Source organism: Charadrius vociferus, unplaced genomic scaffold (genome assembly GCF_000708025.1).
Source record: "Charadrius vociferus isolate BGI_N301 unplaced genomic scaffold, ASM70802v2 scaffold39, whole genome shotgun sequence".
Classification (NCBI taxonomy): Eukaryota; Metazoa; Chordata; class Aves; order Charadriiformes; family Charadriidae; genus Charadrius; species Charadrius vociferus.
In genome coordinates, this window is record NW_009650188.1 from 1,630,310 (window position 1) to 1,646,077 (window position 15,768).

The 15,768-nt window shown below is 48.7% G+C and overlaps 1 protein-coding gene across 1 annotated transcript in view; it reads right to left on the reverse strand.

Moving 5' to 3' along the window:
• Positions 1 to 4,461: 4,461 nt before the first annotated feature.
• The window catches only part of UHMK1 (U2AF homology motif (UHM) kinase 1), a 13,376-nt gene continuing 2,069 nt past the window's right edge, over positions 4,462 to 15,768 (reverse strand). Inside the window, exons 2-8 of the mRNA XM_009892884.1 lie at positions 14,463 to 14,755; positions 11,431 to 11,622; positions 10,529 to 10,623; positions 9,529 to 9,605; positions 6,266 to 6,364; positions 5,189 to 5,277; positions 4,462 to 4,687 (exon numbers count right to left, since the gene is read on the reverse strand). Of these exons, the coding sequence (XP_009891186.1) occupies positions 4,541 to 4,687; positions 5,189 to 5,277; positions 6,266 to 6,364; positions 9,529 to 9,605; positions 10,529 to 10,623; positions 11,431 to 11,622; positions 14,463 to 14,755 (992 nt within the window). The 3' untranslated portion in view covers positions 4,462 to 4,540. The remainder of the gene's footprint in view (positions 4,688 to 5,188; positions 5,278 to 6,265; positions 6,365 to 9,528; positions 9,606 to 10,528; positions 10,624 to 11,430; positions 11,623 to 14,462; positions 14,756 to 15,768) is intronic.

Genomic DNA, 15,768 nt, shown 5'->3' on the forward strand with positions numbered 1-15,768 from the left:
CCCGGGGAAGCAGCCCCCATCCTGCAGCAAGAGGGGAGAGGTATGCAGATAAAAAAAAAAAAAAAATTAAGAACAACCCAAACCCACCCAAAAAACAACCCCAAAAAGGGCAGGTGAGGTCTCTGCAAAGGAGGAGCCCCGCATAGGGCAGTCCTCTCAGCCGGCCGGGCCCCAGGAGCCTCGCCGGGGTCAGCCGCAGGACGCAGGGCTGCAGAGATCCCTCGCCCCCTAATTTTAGGGGAGCACGTGGTAAAAATCAGTGCGGGCCAAAAATCTGGTCACCCCGCCGGCGCCGCCTCACCCCGTGCGTCACCTCGGGGCTGGGGAGGCGCGCACAGCCGAGGCCTGCCAAAAGTTGCACAATTCACAGCATATCCCCTGGGGAGCGGCCGCAGGCGATTTTCCCTCCAAATGATATCACTTCGGAAACCGTTACGCCAGAGCGTGGAAAGCGACTGTGCGTGGCGTGAGTAAGCGGTGCTGCGGAAGGAGGCACGGCCCCAAGTGACAGGGAGGGGACACGTCAGGCTCTGGCCAGGCAAAGATCATCCCGGCGCTCCCACCAACCAGGATTTTCAGGGGTGAGCGAGCCCCCATAGCGGCAGGTGTCAAGCACAAGATGCCGGCGCTGCCATGGCTGGGTCACAGCCCTGTGTGTGTGTCCCCAGGACAGGGTGACAGAGCACTTGCTCAGCTACGTGGCATTTCACCAGTAGTCCCACAAGAAAAGCATGCTGGACAGCTGCTTCGTACTGAAGCATTGTTTATTAATCATCGGTATCAAGCACACATCTGCTCAGCAACGGTGCGTGACGGGATACAACAGTTGACATCGAACCCGAAGGGAGGCACGTGGTTACAGATCCGGCACAGCAGGAGGAAGAGTACTGAACGCTCTGGAAAGACAACCCGGGTGCGACGCGGTGCTCAGGCTGTGTCGTTAGGAGGCTGGAGACCAGCGAGGCTCAAATTAGGAATACAACTAAAATCGGAGCTGACTTGTGCTTTGGCCAGTGATTTAAAAACCAGTTACCCTCCTTGTGTTTAATGAATAGGTGGAAGTGCAAAGAAATTTCTCTCTCCCTCGTTGCTCCCCCTGCAGACATTGGCAGCAGAGGAAGGACAGCTATTCTTCCACTGGCAGTGACATTTCGTGTCAGATCAGCTACGAAACCCAAATGCCACCAAGATATAGCTGAGCGCCAACGCGTTCCCCATTCACACGCACACACTCTGAGGGGACACAGCCCCTTGGACTGCCTCCTCCCAGGGAGGAGGGCCGGGTACCTGCCGTGGCATCCCACCGAAGCAGTGCCAGCCTTCCCTGGCTTCCTCCTGAGGCTCCATCTTTCATTCCTTTCTCCCCCTAAAGCAGATCCCTCTCTCAAAGGCAGCCTGCGCGTTTTCACATCTGGCTGTCACCTAGCTAGGACTATGTAGGTCAGTGCTACACCTATTGGGAGGAAGCTGTGTCAGCAGTACAGACCAAGAAACCCAACGAGCATCTGAGTGGAAAGCCTCAATGCTTCTGCAACTCAAGCAGACAGGAATTTTATGCCAAGCCACCAATAGATCGCTGAGACACCCGAGTGAGCTTCAGCTTGATAGAAAAAGGCTTTGAAGGCAGAGGGTGAGGGATAATGATAAAATGCTTCTGCTCCAAGAAGCTTCTAAACCTCCCTGTACCCCACAGCCTGCAGGGGGAAGCCAGGGGCTGGATCCAGTGACAGGACAGAGATCAGCATCTTCAACTCTTGCCATGAGGAAAATAAAAAAAAAAAAAAAGCAGCTTTGGGTTGGTTTTTTTTTTTTTTCCCAGCTCAGTGCTCAAGCCTGGGCAATGAGCATCTGGAGAGAAAAACCTGGTAGCAGGAGTTTGCATCTTGAAGATTTATTTAGCTCCTATTAAAGCAGCTGAACAAAACCCCTGCCAAACTCTGGTGGAACAGCTCTACCATGCTGTGGGAACAGGTTGTAGCTCCTCTCTAAAGATTAATCCTGGCCTAACTCTTTATCTTTAGTTGCAAATCCAAAGCATAATTCTGACAGAGATATGCTTGAAAGATGACAGAGCAGTCCACAGTCCTAGAAAAATGCATGCGATAACCAGCATCTCCCTGTCCCGGTACCGCTGTAGGTGACAGACCTCACGTCCCATACCCAGGGGAGCTCTGCAGGTCCCAATGTGGGCTGGCACTCAGCAGGGCAGGAGCTCTCGGATCTGCTTCTGCTAGCTGACAGGCCCACAGGCAGCCAGCTTAATGCTGCTGACACAATGACATTCAACACATTAATTTCTGGGCCAAAGTGCTTTCACCCCTGACTCAGCCCACCAGGGACAGCAACAACTCAAGAGCTGAGGTCAGTCAATACCTACCAATACTTAGAGTACTTTAAACACTGCTCTTCACATAGGAAAAACCCTCACCCAGTTAATCATCCAATTCCTTCCAGACACTACAAGTGCTTCACTGCAAGGACAGTTAAATTAAAAGCAATGAATCACACACCCCATCTACGCAAAGCTGCTTTACAGCTACGTACACCAAAGTAGCATCATTCCCAGAAAATGTCTGACCAGAAAAAAAAAAAATCACACCTTAAAATTCATTGTGGGATTTATATTTTTCTTTCCTGGAAAACCTACCACCTCAAAGGCAACAGAAATGTTCAAAGAGATTGGTCCTTTCTGGGGGAGATTGGAAAGGGCCACAGTAGACAGGACTCTACACCAGCACAGAGATGAACTCAGACTCCTGAAATGCTACAGACATTGGATCTCCTGACACATCGCACACACGCGCACAGGGCAAAAATCAAGAACTTCTAAGTGCAGGATTCCAGCAAGTCCAGCATCAGCAAGATGAAAAAAGTAAACTGCAAGGTAATGCAGGTATTATTCCAGGGAAAGTCAGAGACAGTTCAGGCAGCTGCCCACAAGTATTTCAGCTGGAGAAAAGAACTCACAGGGGCTCTCCTCCTCACTAAAACTGGTACCAGGGCTGCAAGCCAGAATACGCTGGTCCCCCTCTACGTAGGGCTGTTCCACGCTGTGCTTGCCAGGAGCAAAACGTCCATCCCTGCAGGCAGAGGCTCTGCTGGGTGTACGGGTTTGCACACCCCTGGGAAACCAGCCACCGCCTGCCCCGTGCTGGCAGCTGCCCAACTGAGCTTCTGCCTGCGCAGTGAAGCCACATGAGCAGAGAGCATGCTCTGGGGGGGGAGCAGTGATGCTGCTCACCCAGTTGGTTTTTTTTGTTTGTTTGTTTGTTTGTTTTTTTCCCCCAAAAAGCACGTGGCTGTTGTCCCTGACACTGGGAAAGACCTTCTGCTGGCCAGTCAAGTCTGGAGTCTGACCAAGCCCTTTCAATACAGGATCTCAGATTGCCTCAGGCCCTTTGTGTAACCTATGAAGGACCAAAAGTGTCAGTGCTTCTAATCTACAAGTCTAATGGGTTAATGCAAAACCAAAACGCACAACACAGAAAAGCCAAGCGTGGGACCTACGACAGACAAATATTTGTTCTTTTCTTTAGAAGACTCGCAGGGCAGGAGTCCCGCTGAGACACAAAGAATACTGCGTGCTGTAGAACTTCTTTCCAAAAATATCACGTGAAGACGCTTACGTATTACAGATGATTTGGCATCAGAGCTAGGGAGCATCAGTGCCAGCACAGAGTATATGCTAGAAAGATGACTCCGCACGACAGGGTTTTCAACATCACCTCAGGCTACAAAGTGCTTACAGGTTGTGTCGGGGCTGAGGCTGGCACTGCTCTGACAACACGTATCCGCCATCAGTCCCTGCCCACCTCAGGGCGTACAAGCAAGTTCAGCTCACCGCAGGCAGCGTCACCCGCACCTCGCTGCCTAAGCCCAGCATGCCACCTGTGCCAGGTCAGACGGACGGCTCTTCTCGGGTCACGAGGCGGCGACAGGGTAACGCCATAGGCTCAGCAGATCTGATTCCACTGCCTCCCTCTGGTCTACGTGATGTGAAGACTCAAAAGTCTTCCTGGTCTAGTTTAGAGAGGATAGCGCTTCTGGTTCTTTATTCACCATAGATATCAAAAGGCAGAGAAGCCTTCCACCTCCTCCTCCTCTCCAGCACTACTGGAGAAGAGTACATGCATTATAGGAAAGCTTAACAAAGAAATCCTCTCTCTAGAACAAAGTCAAGTGCTGAGGCCAGGACTTTAAATGGCCTCATTTTAAATCACTTAAAAGCAATTGCCAAGATCTGCTCGGCCTCCCAGGTTCCCCCAGTCACCACTCCGGCCACCTGAGCGCCCGCCGGGGCAAAGCCACACACCCAATGTAAACGAGCAAGCACAACACACACACAAGCACACGCTGAAAGCCATCCCGGCCTCCTCTGCACATCACAAAGCAGCAGTAAAGGTTTCAAAGCCCACTTAAGTCCTTTGCATCTCTCCTTCACAGATGACTCAAAAGCAGGGCTAGGAAGCTCTTTTGTACATTCAACTGTAAAACATGTGAGGAAGAGGAGCAAGACAACTCTCCTGATTGTTGCTACTGCCTACAGCAAGTTTTGGTACAGATATCCTCTCTTATAGGCACTCAGTGGGTAAAACGTAGCCACAACAAACTTGCCATCAAAAATCTTTCCAGTCAGCATTTTTTGGGCAGCTTTGGAATCACCAGCATTTGCATATTCAACAAAGACCTGAAAGAGAGTAGAAATAGCACTTCCATTACAGCTCGCCACCCATCCCCTCTCACCCCTACAACTGGGGAAACAGATCCCGAACAAATTTTTCCCCTCTATCCTTGGATGAGCCCAGAGCAGTGGAGCTAAAAAGGAAGGAGCCGCACCTCTGAACCAGTATTTCACCTCTTGCCCCTCATTTTTAAGGGCAGCACATTTGGTGAGGTGGGAGAAAGTATGATGAGGTGGGAGAAAGTACGATGACACTCTACATCCTCAATGCCTCACCTCCCGCTCACTGGCTTCTCCCTTTCCCTCCCGTACCCCTGCTCCCCTGCTAAAGCGCTTTGGGGACCTCCCAGATAAGGCAACCTTATATAACCAGGAAGGAACCTGTGCTGTCTTTCAAGACAACCAGCTATTTTTAGCTCTGTCATCAGCCAGGAGATTGCCAGGCACTGAGCAGCAGTCCTGCAGCACATGGAGTGTATACACAGCCTCTTCCCTCCATTCACTTACTTGGCCTTTACCAGGATTCTCCTTTGGAATAAGCAGGGAAACCACCGGTCCGTATTTCTGACACTCCTCCCTTATGTCTTCCAGGATATCTGAGAAAGAAAAGAGCTGGTTGCCTTTTGCTTCACAAACTAGGATGAGCCAAGAAACAAATGCAGGCCAGATGAACACATCAGGAACGCTCAGTCAACAAATAGTCTTTTCCTCTCAATTTAAAATAAACAATAGAGAGGTGCCATGGCAGAAGCTGACACTGCTTAATGGCCGCATAACGAGAACGAAGTGTCTGAACTAAGGCTCAGGAACACAAACCTGCAGGCAGTGAATCCCTGACAGCAGGGCCTGGAGCACACGGACAGTCCTTTTCCTTGCACACAAAGCCTGCCCTTCCAGTAACTAAAACATTTGTGTTTTGTGAGTGCTTTTTTTTTTTTTTGCCTTTTTTTTTTTTTTTTTTCAGTTACAGCACTTGGAGGAGGGGCACTAAAGTAGCTGCCACAAACCCTTCTTTATGTGAGCAGAACCCAGCCTTTTAAACTCATATCCCCAGAGCTCTCCAGCTTTCACCACTCATGGATTTGAGAGCAAGCAGAAGTGCAAATTTCATTGACGTGCCTTGCCACCTACCATGTATGGTTTTTGCTACAGTTTAAGAACTCAGATGAAGAATTTCAGTGCTCTGCTGAGATCTTGGATAAGTTCACTAGCAAACTTTTGAGGATCTCTGCTAACTGGGCTCCAGAGTCCTGTGCATGTCCAGCAGAAGCTCAGAGCCACAAACACATTATAAGGTCTGCAGGCATTTAACCAAAGAAGAAAAATCAAAATAAACCTTTTTTTTTTTTTTTTTTAATCTGGGATCCTTCAAAACTCACTACAAGCTCTGCTTTCTCTCTCAATTTTTAGTTTATTCTGTGTTGGTGCAGTTGACCCACTTGGTACCAAATCTCAGCTGAGGAGCTCTTTGCTGTTCTTGCACCTATTAATTGCTTTTCTGTTTGCTCACACATCACCAAAGCCAAACAAAACAGAGTCTGTAAGACAACATTGCTGTATGGGAATTGCATGGCTTGCACCAACCTTCATATTCTTCTTCGCACTGCAGAGAAGCATCACTTAGAACATTTAGCAGCCTCAGCACAGGCGTGGGGAGCATCACCAAATCTTCGATATGGGGAGCTGTTTGACACCCACAGAATGAGAAGGGGAAAAAAAAAAAAAGAAATCAAAGTCCAAAGGAGCAAGAAAACAGGAAGTTGACTCAATATGCGCTATCGTACACAAGCACTTACTGCTCTTTGCAGTATCAGTTTTGCTTCTCTCCACTATTACCTGCATTTACAGCTTGTATTCTCTTTGTTTCCAACTTATCTTCACTTGTGCACTGAGACTCTTCCAAACAGTTCAGTGCACTCTGCCATTATACTGAGACCAGCACCTGAAACTGCTTTTAAAATTACAAAGCTAGCAGAAATTAAGACTTGAGTTATGTCTACTCAGCTCAGATTCAGAAACTGATGTGCCCTCAAGAGCTGTGACAGTTGAGCAAACTGTCCCGTATATATGGAGATGCAAGAAGATGAAAGAACTACTGTGCAAGAAAAAACCTCTCCTGCCACTGCTACCAGACAAGCTGAAAACAGGCTGGCCAGCTTCTCTAACTCCAATTCTTAAGCCATGCTAAGGCACAAGCCCCAGCACTCTCGACGATGCCTTTCCCTTCCTTCCTCCTTTCAAAATCCAACTGCAATGCACTGGTTTAAAGACCACCATACAGTCTTGCAACAGAAATGGGGGAAACTACGTAATTCTTAAACGATGCAGTGCTACAGAACAAGATATGGCCACAAGAGGGTGGCCACAAGGTGGGTGAGCTGTGATCCTGTGAACAACTGTACAGGAGCAGAAATAAAGCCCGCTGCCATGCGTCTATAAAACAAGCAGCTCCAGAACAGCCTGGAACAGGGCAGCATAGATACTACTGTGGAAGAAGGAAACAGCCAACGTGGACAGACTAACACCAAACGATGAGCCATGTCCAAGAGGACACCCAGTCCTCTAGAAACTCAAAGCAGCCAGGACAATGTCACTTCTCCAGGGACAAAAGCTTGATTTCATGTTTCTGAAAGGGACTGGCACACCAGTCATGAATTTAAGATCTGGGAGACCAACTTGCAGTACTTGGAGAGTGTTAATGTTTTTATTTGTATTGGCAGCTACAGTAGCAAAACACAATAGCAGTACCTCAGAATTCTCCTACTAGACGGTGAGAGAGGGGAGAGAAAAGGGAAGAAATGGCTCCAATTCTCCAGTCTAAGCCTTCTGACTACGTTTGCAAAGATAGCAGGCTATTATTTCCTTGGAAATACTTTTCCAAGTTAAGCACACAATATGTATGAGGAAGCTGACATCTTTGCCAGGCAGACACAGAAGATGTTGATTTCATAGTGCAAGAGGAGATGACAGACAAGCACACCCACTATAAATCGCTCCTGTCTGACATGGAGGAGTCCTTATGAAAAGCATAGAGTATGAAAGGCCTTATCAGTCTAAACGATGCCCAGACAGCACTCAGGGACAGCCCTTCGAAGAAAGGTGCTGCATTCAGATAACCAGGCATGTTCCAGCTCCAAGTGAACCGCTGGGACGACTCTTCCACCAGACTGCTGGCAACCAAGAGACATCAGATGAACCGAGGACTGAAAGAACATTTAAGTATTGCCTTGGTCTTCTATGCTTCCCCTTTTATTCAAGTAAGTCTGTCCTTCATTTCACATGTCTTTTTTCAGAGAGGGAGACAAACCAACCCCTAGGACTCAGAGCCATCTGGTCTTCCTGTAACCAAGTGACAAATGCATTTTTTTGCAATACCCTTCTGCCCTGGGAGGTACTTTCTGCCCAGCCCTTCTGCTCCTCTTCAAAGTGCCAGGTGATATCAACCACACTGACAACACAAAGCCTGCAAGCAGCTCAGGAAAGAAGTTGATGAACTGGAAAGTCAAGACTCGGCTGTAAATGACAAGGAAAGCCATTCTCAGCTGTCTTTGCTCTAAACAGAAAAACCACGTCCAAGTGAAAGGCAATGACAGATCATTTTCTGACTTCCTAGGAAAGCTACAGTAAATGCTTCTTTGTGCAGACAAGCGTACGTACAAGTTTGGCAAAGAAGAGAACCAGCAGAGAGAACTAAGTAAAACTGAAGCTGTTACACAGACCATGTAGCACTAACCACAGAAGCACCTTCCGAGGTACAGTTAGAGGTCTGTGTGTTTAAAACCAGACCAGAATGCACTGCCAATATACTATTCCCTCTGCTCTAAAGCAATACTGGCCGCAAGGTTCAGCCACGGAAGGTGGCTTTGAATACAACAGTCCCAGTTTCTGAGACGCAAGCGAAGTCTGAAAACAGGAACAAGTTTGTTACCTTTGCCTAATACACAGGAATACCAGTATCTTGACGTGACCTCAAATGGCAATACTAAACAACCTTCACTGCAAGATACACCAAGCAGCTTAGGAAAAGCAGGGCTAAGATTCAAGGGAAAATGCTAGCCCAGCCAGCAGCTGGATGCCTGAAGCATTACTTTATACTGCAGAAAAGCTGGATGCAGAGGTCTTCACTGGTGTTCTTGAAAGCAGACATGCTCTCGAGAACGCTACCATGTTGCTTCTGGAACAGAAAACAGGGAGGGATAGGAGCCTAAACAGGGCGGTCTCAGCCTATCTTTTGCTGACACATGTAACCCACATGGAGGTGGTCCTGAGGAAACACCACCATTTTAGTAAACCAAAGACAAAGTGCCAGATGAAAGCGACAGTGACATCTGTCTGTGACCTGCCACACAGGCACCTGAAGAGGCAGGTCAGTCACTGCAAAAATAGGCTTGGACCACAAGAACACACTGGAACTATTCGACCTACACAGAGGAGGCAGCAGCAGATGCTACCATCAGCCACTGCCCTAGTGGCTCATGTTCCCGGCTTCTGAACTGGGAAACACTTGGCATAAGAAAAACCATCCACTCACCAAAAACAGCACTGCAAAAAGCACCTTAACAGTCACAATATTAGGTAAATACCTTGGTTATTTCTGGGCAGAATTTAATGGGAGTCCAACCAGAGAAAAGGGACAGCCCGCAGGGCTAGAAGGGCAGGGCAGCACCGAGAGCATGGGTATCGCTCCCACCTGCCTGCTGTGGTACCACAGAGGGCTGGCGAGTGCCACAAAGGGCAAAGGAGCAGCAATGAGGCCAGAATCAGAAACAACACAATTTAGCTACACTATGTGCTGCTTCCAGTACGTGCTGAGAAAGCTGTGAGAGGGGGTGACGTGCACAGCTTACCAAAGGGAATGCTGAAGAACGGGCTGCATAAAGCCTTCTCAGCGGAGGCTCGCTTTCCTTGGTCACAATGAAGCATGCTGTAAGAGAAGACACCTTTATGATCTTGCACGTGACATTCCTGCATTGACAAATTCAACTCAGGATGGAAACCAGTACAGAGGAATACCCTATCTTTGGGGTGCTTATGGTACAAAGATAAGAGTGAGAAGCACGTTTTCCAATTCACAGCTGAAGCACACCAGAAGGATCCCCTGAAAGCATTTTGGGTACACGGTACAATAGGCTTTCTTCTCGATGTCTCTCAGCACCAAATGATGGAAGTTGCTCACTTACAAGTTCACATGGAACATGGCATGTTCCAGCTCCATCTCCCCAGGCCATGCAGCCCACGTCTCAGGCACACATGCAGTCTCATGGAAGTTATCACAGCTCCCACATCTTTCCACAAATGGGATTCAAAGCAGCTAATAGCCCAGGGCTTGCCTGAGAACATCCCCTACTCAGCTTTACCAGCAGCTCCCGATGCTATTTCTGCCAAGTTGTGTCCTCATTCACTCTGTAGCCTCAGAGCAGAGTCACAGACGGCGAAAACAATCCCCTCAGCAGACCTCTCGGTAGAGAGCTGCACAAGTGCATTTGGATCTTGACAGCAGTGGAGAAGCAGCACTGTTTGCCCCCTTCCCTCGGTTCTGACAACACTCCCCAAAAGCAGCAAAGTCTCCAGTTTTCTCCAAATATAACCTCACTGGCAGGAAGTGCAAAACACTGAAACAGCAAATGATTAACATCACGACTGATACTCTTTATGTGCTTACTCCAAACTGTGCCAAAATCAGAGAAGCTGAAGCATCTCTGCTAATGCTTGCACTTGTCACTAACACAGTGGCAGGGAGATTAAAAAAAAAAAAGTGTTAGATGTGGGCTCTAAGTTACCAAGAGCAAGGTGTGAGACTTTACAGACCATATCTATAAGCAACAGTTAGTAAACATGATAAGATACCTTTTGATAAGGTCTCTGAGGTGATAAGCTGGAATGGCTGAATTAACCACCCCTTCACTGGCAAATATGCGATCAATGATGGCAGAACTGTTTGTCTGGAAAGAAAAAGAAAAAGAAAAAGTGCTTCGGGAGGGGAAAAAAAAGACCAATGCAAAGCTTGCAATATCCCATCATTTCCTGGACTGGATGCAGAGGGCTCCCATACTGTGGCATGTTGTGAGAGATCCCCCGTGCTCAAGCCTCACAGGTTAAACCAGCAGGCCCACATCCGATGAAGGTTTTCACATTTGCCTGTGTGAAAGCTGGAAATTTCCACGCCCAAGGTAAATTTGCTGTTACTGTGGACATTCTGATGCTGAAAGGATACTCTTACTGGGAAAGGGAACACAAAACAAAATTATTTCATACAGAACAGGGGACAGAGTCAACCTCCAGGCTCACAACACAGAGGTTTCCTCTTGTTTTCACAGGATTTAGACTTACGAGAAGACCCCCAAATTAGAGCTAACATTAGACTAAAACCAGCAAATAATTCCTCTGCCATTGTGCTGCTGAACTAGCTGGCAGCCATCAGCCATCCATTTCGTTCTTCCTTCTGTGCCACACTACAGGCAGCGCAACTCACTTCCCAAATCTTGGGAAAACACAGGCTCCAAACACAGACTCCTGGAACCCTCAGCTTCCAGTAACCTGAACACAGGCAGCATTCAGACAGGCCAGTCCCACAGGGCAGGTGGGTCTTTAAGGCTCTGGAACCTTAACTCTCAAGGTAATAGGATTAGACCAACATCCTGGAGGCACTCTCTAGTTGCCAGGTGCTACCTCACAAATCCAGGTTACAAACAAGAAGCAGGATGACTCGTTTGGTGCAAACAAGAATGCCCGCAGCAGCTCTCACTCACCTTCCATTCCTGAGATTGGACTGTATGTTTCAGTTTCATTCCTGAGAACATCTCCAGTAAAACGATTCCCAGACTCCACAGATCCACAGCAGAAGTACACTCCGTCTCACTCTGGAGCCCTGCCTGCGCCAGGCAGTTCTGCAGTTCTGCCTCTGGAGCCCGATACCCGTCTGTTTGAATATATTTCACATCCTACGGAAGATCAAACACACAGAAAAAGTTAACTTTCCAGATTCGGGTTCTTCGCTCTAGCCTTAAATCAGTTCACAGACGTCCTTCCAAATGGGTCACCAAAATACGATTGCTAAATTGACGGAAAGCATTGTACAGCCAGACGTGTTAGGCAAGCAGTTCAACTCGCTATACTGCCGGGTTGATGAGGAAAAAAACAAGACTGTCTGGAAGAGAAAACATCTCCCAGCAAAACAGCAGGCATCCCACTAACACCTAATCTCTCTGAAAGACAGCACTACTGGGAGGAAGAGGCTGCACGTCACCACCAACCGGCCCATTAACCTCTCCCAAGCGCAGAAGATGCTAGAAGTTTCAGGATAAGGGCTGAACACCCACAATACGCTCCCACGTTGGCGGAATGAGAGCACAAACAGCCGGCTCCAAACAGTGAGGATCAGTAACAGCTGCCATTATTCAAGTACTGATATTCTCTGGAACAAAACATTAAAAGAATGAAGCCGGCACCTAACACTCAGACAAGGAAATTATCACAGACACTTCCCACGCACTTCTTCCTTCTCTCCCTCGCAGCCAGAAGCGCTGCAGCAATCAATACCTGCCCAGCTGCCGCGGCTGGCAGAGTAAAATAAAATGCCCCCACGCTGCCTGCTTAAAAGAAAATAGGAAATTATAGAATGGCACAACTGCTGGCTGGAGGAGCTGCTCTGAAGGTCTGCAGTCCAGCCTCCTCCTCACAGCCAATACCCGGTCAGAAGTGGCTTTGTCTAGCCAAGTCTTGCAAGCGTCCAAAGACAAAACCGCATGCTGCGTCTTTTTAACATGGGAGGGCTCATTTTAGACACACTGATGCGACTCAAGGAATGACAGAAGAATATGCAAGCCTACTTCCCGGGTAAGGCACAGGATTGGGAATTCTTACCAGGGGAATATATTCGAACCAAAATTATCTGGTTCTCCAATTGAAAATAAAGTTTAGAGAAGACATTTTCAGGCAACAGAGCTCAAAAGTGTTTTAGGAAGTTAAAAAAAATTGATACACAAATTGCTCATCAGCATCCCTCCTCCTATCAGCAAAGAGCAGAACCTCTAGCACAGCAAAAGTAGCAATTTAGCAGCCCCACCAAACAACATTCCGAAACAGAGAAAACACCGTGGTCAACGCCACAAGCAAAAAGAGCGAGATGGGATTTCCTTCCTACCATCTAAAGCGTTTTGAGAGATGTAAGTGGTTGAGACCTTGCTCTATGTACAGCCATTCTCTGTTAAACAGTAACGGCAGGAAAAGTTATGCAAGGACAAGTTCGGCAGAGCCGTCACAAATAAAAGTCTTGACTCAGATAAGGAAATCATGCATGTATGCTGCTGCCCAAGGCAGGGGTGGCGAGGGGAAGACGATACCTGGTACATGTTCAAAGCAGGGTCAGAAGATTTGCCCATATAGCCACCATATTTCTGAGAACGGGCAAAGGAAACTCAGCCCCAAAGGAACAGAATGGAAGGAATCATAGACGCAAAGAAAACACCTGATCAACTACTATGAGGCAACTCAAAGAGCAAGCAGCAAAACACATTCCTGATTAAAAAAAAAATAAAATAAAAAAAATATCTGCATTGGACATAGGACACCAGGAGAATGTTTTTTGCTGATAGACAGCAACAGATTACCAGCACAAACCAACGTTCAGCCAAGAACGTGGGAGAACTGAATAACATGGAGGAGTAAAGAAGTACAAACATTAAAAACAGCTCCTGTACCAAAGAATTCAGAGACAGGTCACCCACACAACCCTCTGGTATTCACAGATCAGTGGGCTGCACCATCAATACCAGGTAAACCAGTAAAAAAAGTATACAAATTTAAAACCTCTAAATGACTACAGTGCATGGAGTAGGGACAAGCCAGGACAACATCTGCACAGGAAAATCATAGTTTGTTTACTAGACTTTGTCCATCACCCACTGATTAAAGGCAAATTTGCTAAGAGGTCACCTGATGAAAAAGCTTTACTGATACCTCTCGCAGACCGCTAGAGAGGTAGGGGTGAAAGGAAGATCTATCAAGCCAACAGCAGAACCTCCTGAGGCTCTCATCAGGCTCATCACGAGGCTTTCATCAGAGGCCACGGAAGAGACTAAAAAGGGCAAGGACAAAACTACAAAATCCAGTATCACCAAAACAAAGAAGTGACAGCATGAAGAGGGAGCGAAAGCCCAGCAAATGAGAAAAGCAGAGTAGAACAGGCAGAGATCTGTCTGTGTCAGTAAAGAACCAACACTGCTTACCCAGAACCAGAGCATAGACTTTCATCAACCTAATAACATGGGAAAGAAACATCCAGATTTCCTGAAAAAGGGAAACTGCTGAAGGTAGGATGAAAGTAAAGACAAGCACAAGGACACTGCCAGAGATAACGCAATTGACTGGGCAGGCTGATGGTGACACCTGGATTACTGCTCCGTACGATAAGGAATGATAAAAGGAAATTCTACAGATCTGGGTGCTCCCACTCATCTGACCACATGAAAACCTGCAAACTTTCCAGGAAGCTGAGACATCCATTTTTTTTCAGTGCATCATTAACTTTGGAATTCGTGGTCATGTGTAGCACAAAGGCCAAGACATCAACAGAAACCAGAGACACGCGAGAAGAACGGCAATATAAGCTTCTGTTTCTGGGGCCAGACAACATTTTAGCCTTTTCCAGGAAACCCTCAGCACCAGCTCAGCTACTAGTCTCAGCAGGTCACGTCAACTCCCACACTCGTAAGCCGAAAGCATCACAGACCCACACAACTCAACACAGAGCCAACCGCTTCGAGAGCGGCACGTTCCAAACCTGATTCCCCTCTTTGAAGCTAAGTCCAAAGTCAATGAGCTTAAAGCACTCCTCCTCTGCGCTCCACAGGATGTTGCGCGGCTTGAGGTCTGCATGCACGTAGCCTTTGTGGTGCAGGAAAGCCAGGGCTTCGAGAACATCTCGGGCACAGTGCTGGATCATCCACATGGAGCAGCCCTGGTTGCTGGAGTGCAGCAGCAGCTCGGACACGCTGATGTCCAGCAGCTCCAACAGGAGACAGCGAGACGGGCCATTCGCAGAGTAGTGGTTAGTGAACACGCCGTACAGAGTCACTAGGATGAGACACAGTGACAGGCATTGGTAACGAGCAATTACACAGTCATCACGCTCTACCACTCTCCACTACTGCCCAGAAGACCACAAAACCTGCCAGAGGCAGCTCATCTCTTTTACAAAGCATGATGTTCAGAGAGGTGGAGAACCAAACTTCAGAGGGGAGCAGCAAGGGAAAACCAGCCATGTCATCCCTACAGCCTTTGGAGAACAGGCCGGTCTCACAACACCCCACCAGGCTCTGCTAAAGTCACAGGGCTGGGTGCTCCTGTTCAGAAGGACATTTTCCAGGACATGGACAAGCAGGTCCTGGTGGGTAGAACAGCAGTAGTACCACTCTTTTTGGGACACATCAATCTCTTCCTGTGACAAACCTAGCACAGCAGGAACCCAAGCTCTGCCTGGGCGTCTGGTGGGTGAACCTGGGGGTTTCCAGCAACTGCCTCTGACACGCAAGCTTCCTCCCTTCCCAACCTTATTCCCACCCATGCAGGCAGCCCAGGGAGTCCTGCCAGAGCCAGGCAGGCACACCCCCCACCACCGCTGCCCCACAGCCTCCTGCTGGGGCGGCTCCATCAGCCCATGCCAAGAGGACGTTGGGGTGCCCTGCCTGGGGCAACGTACTCTGCCTACGAAGGGGGTGACCTCATTTCCTGCCCACCCTGGGGAGGTGACCGGCCAGCCCCCAGTGCAGGGAGGGGATGGGGTACCCAGCCCTGCCTGCCCCTGGGGGGGTACCGGGAAGCACCCCGCTGCAGGGATGCTGCTTTGGGGTGCCCTGGCAAGGGAGCCCTCAAACCTGCTCGCCCAGGGGTGCCGATCCAAGGGGCACGCTGGTCTGGGGGGGTCTCTGGCCCTGCCCGCGGGGGTCAGTTTGGGGGCGAGCGACCCCATATTCCCAAAGGACACATGGATACCCCTGTCCGATTGGGGAGGGGGGAGCTGGTTTGGAGACACCAGTTTGCCCGGGGGCGGGGGACTGCCTTGCGGGAGGGTGGTCCCGGGGATAGGC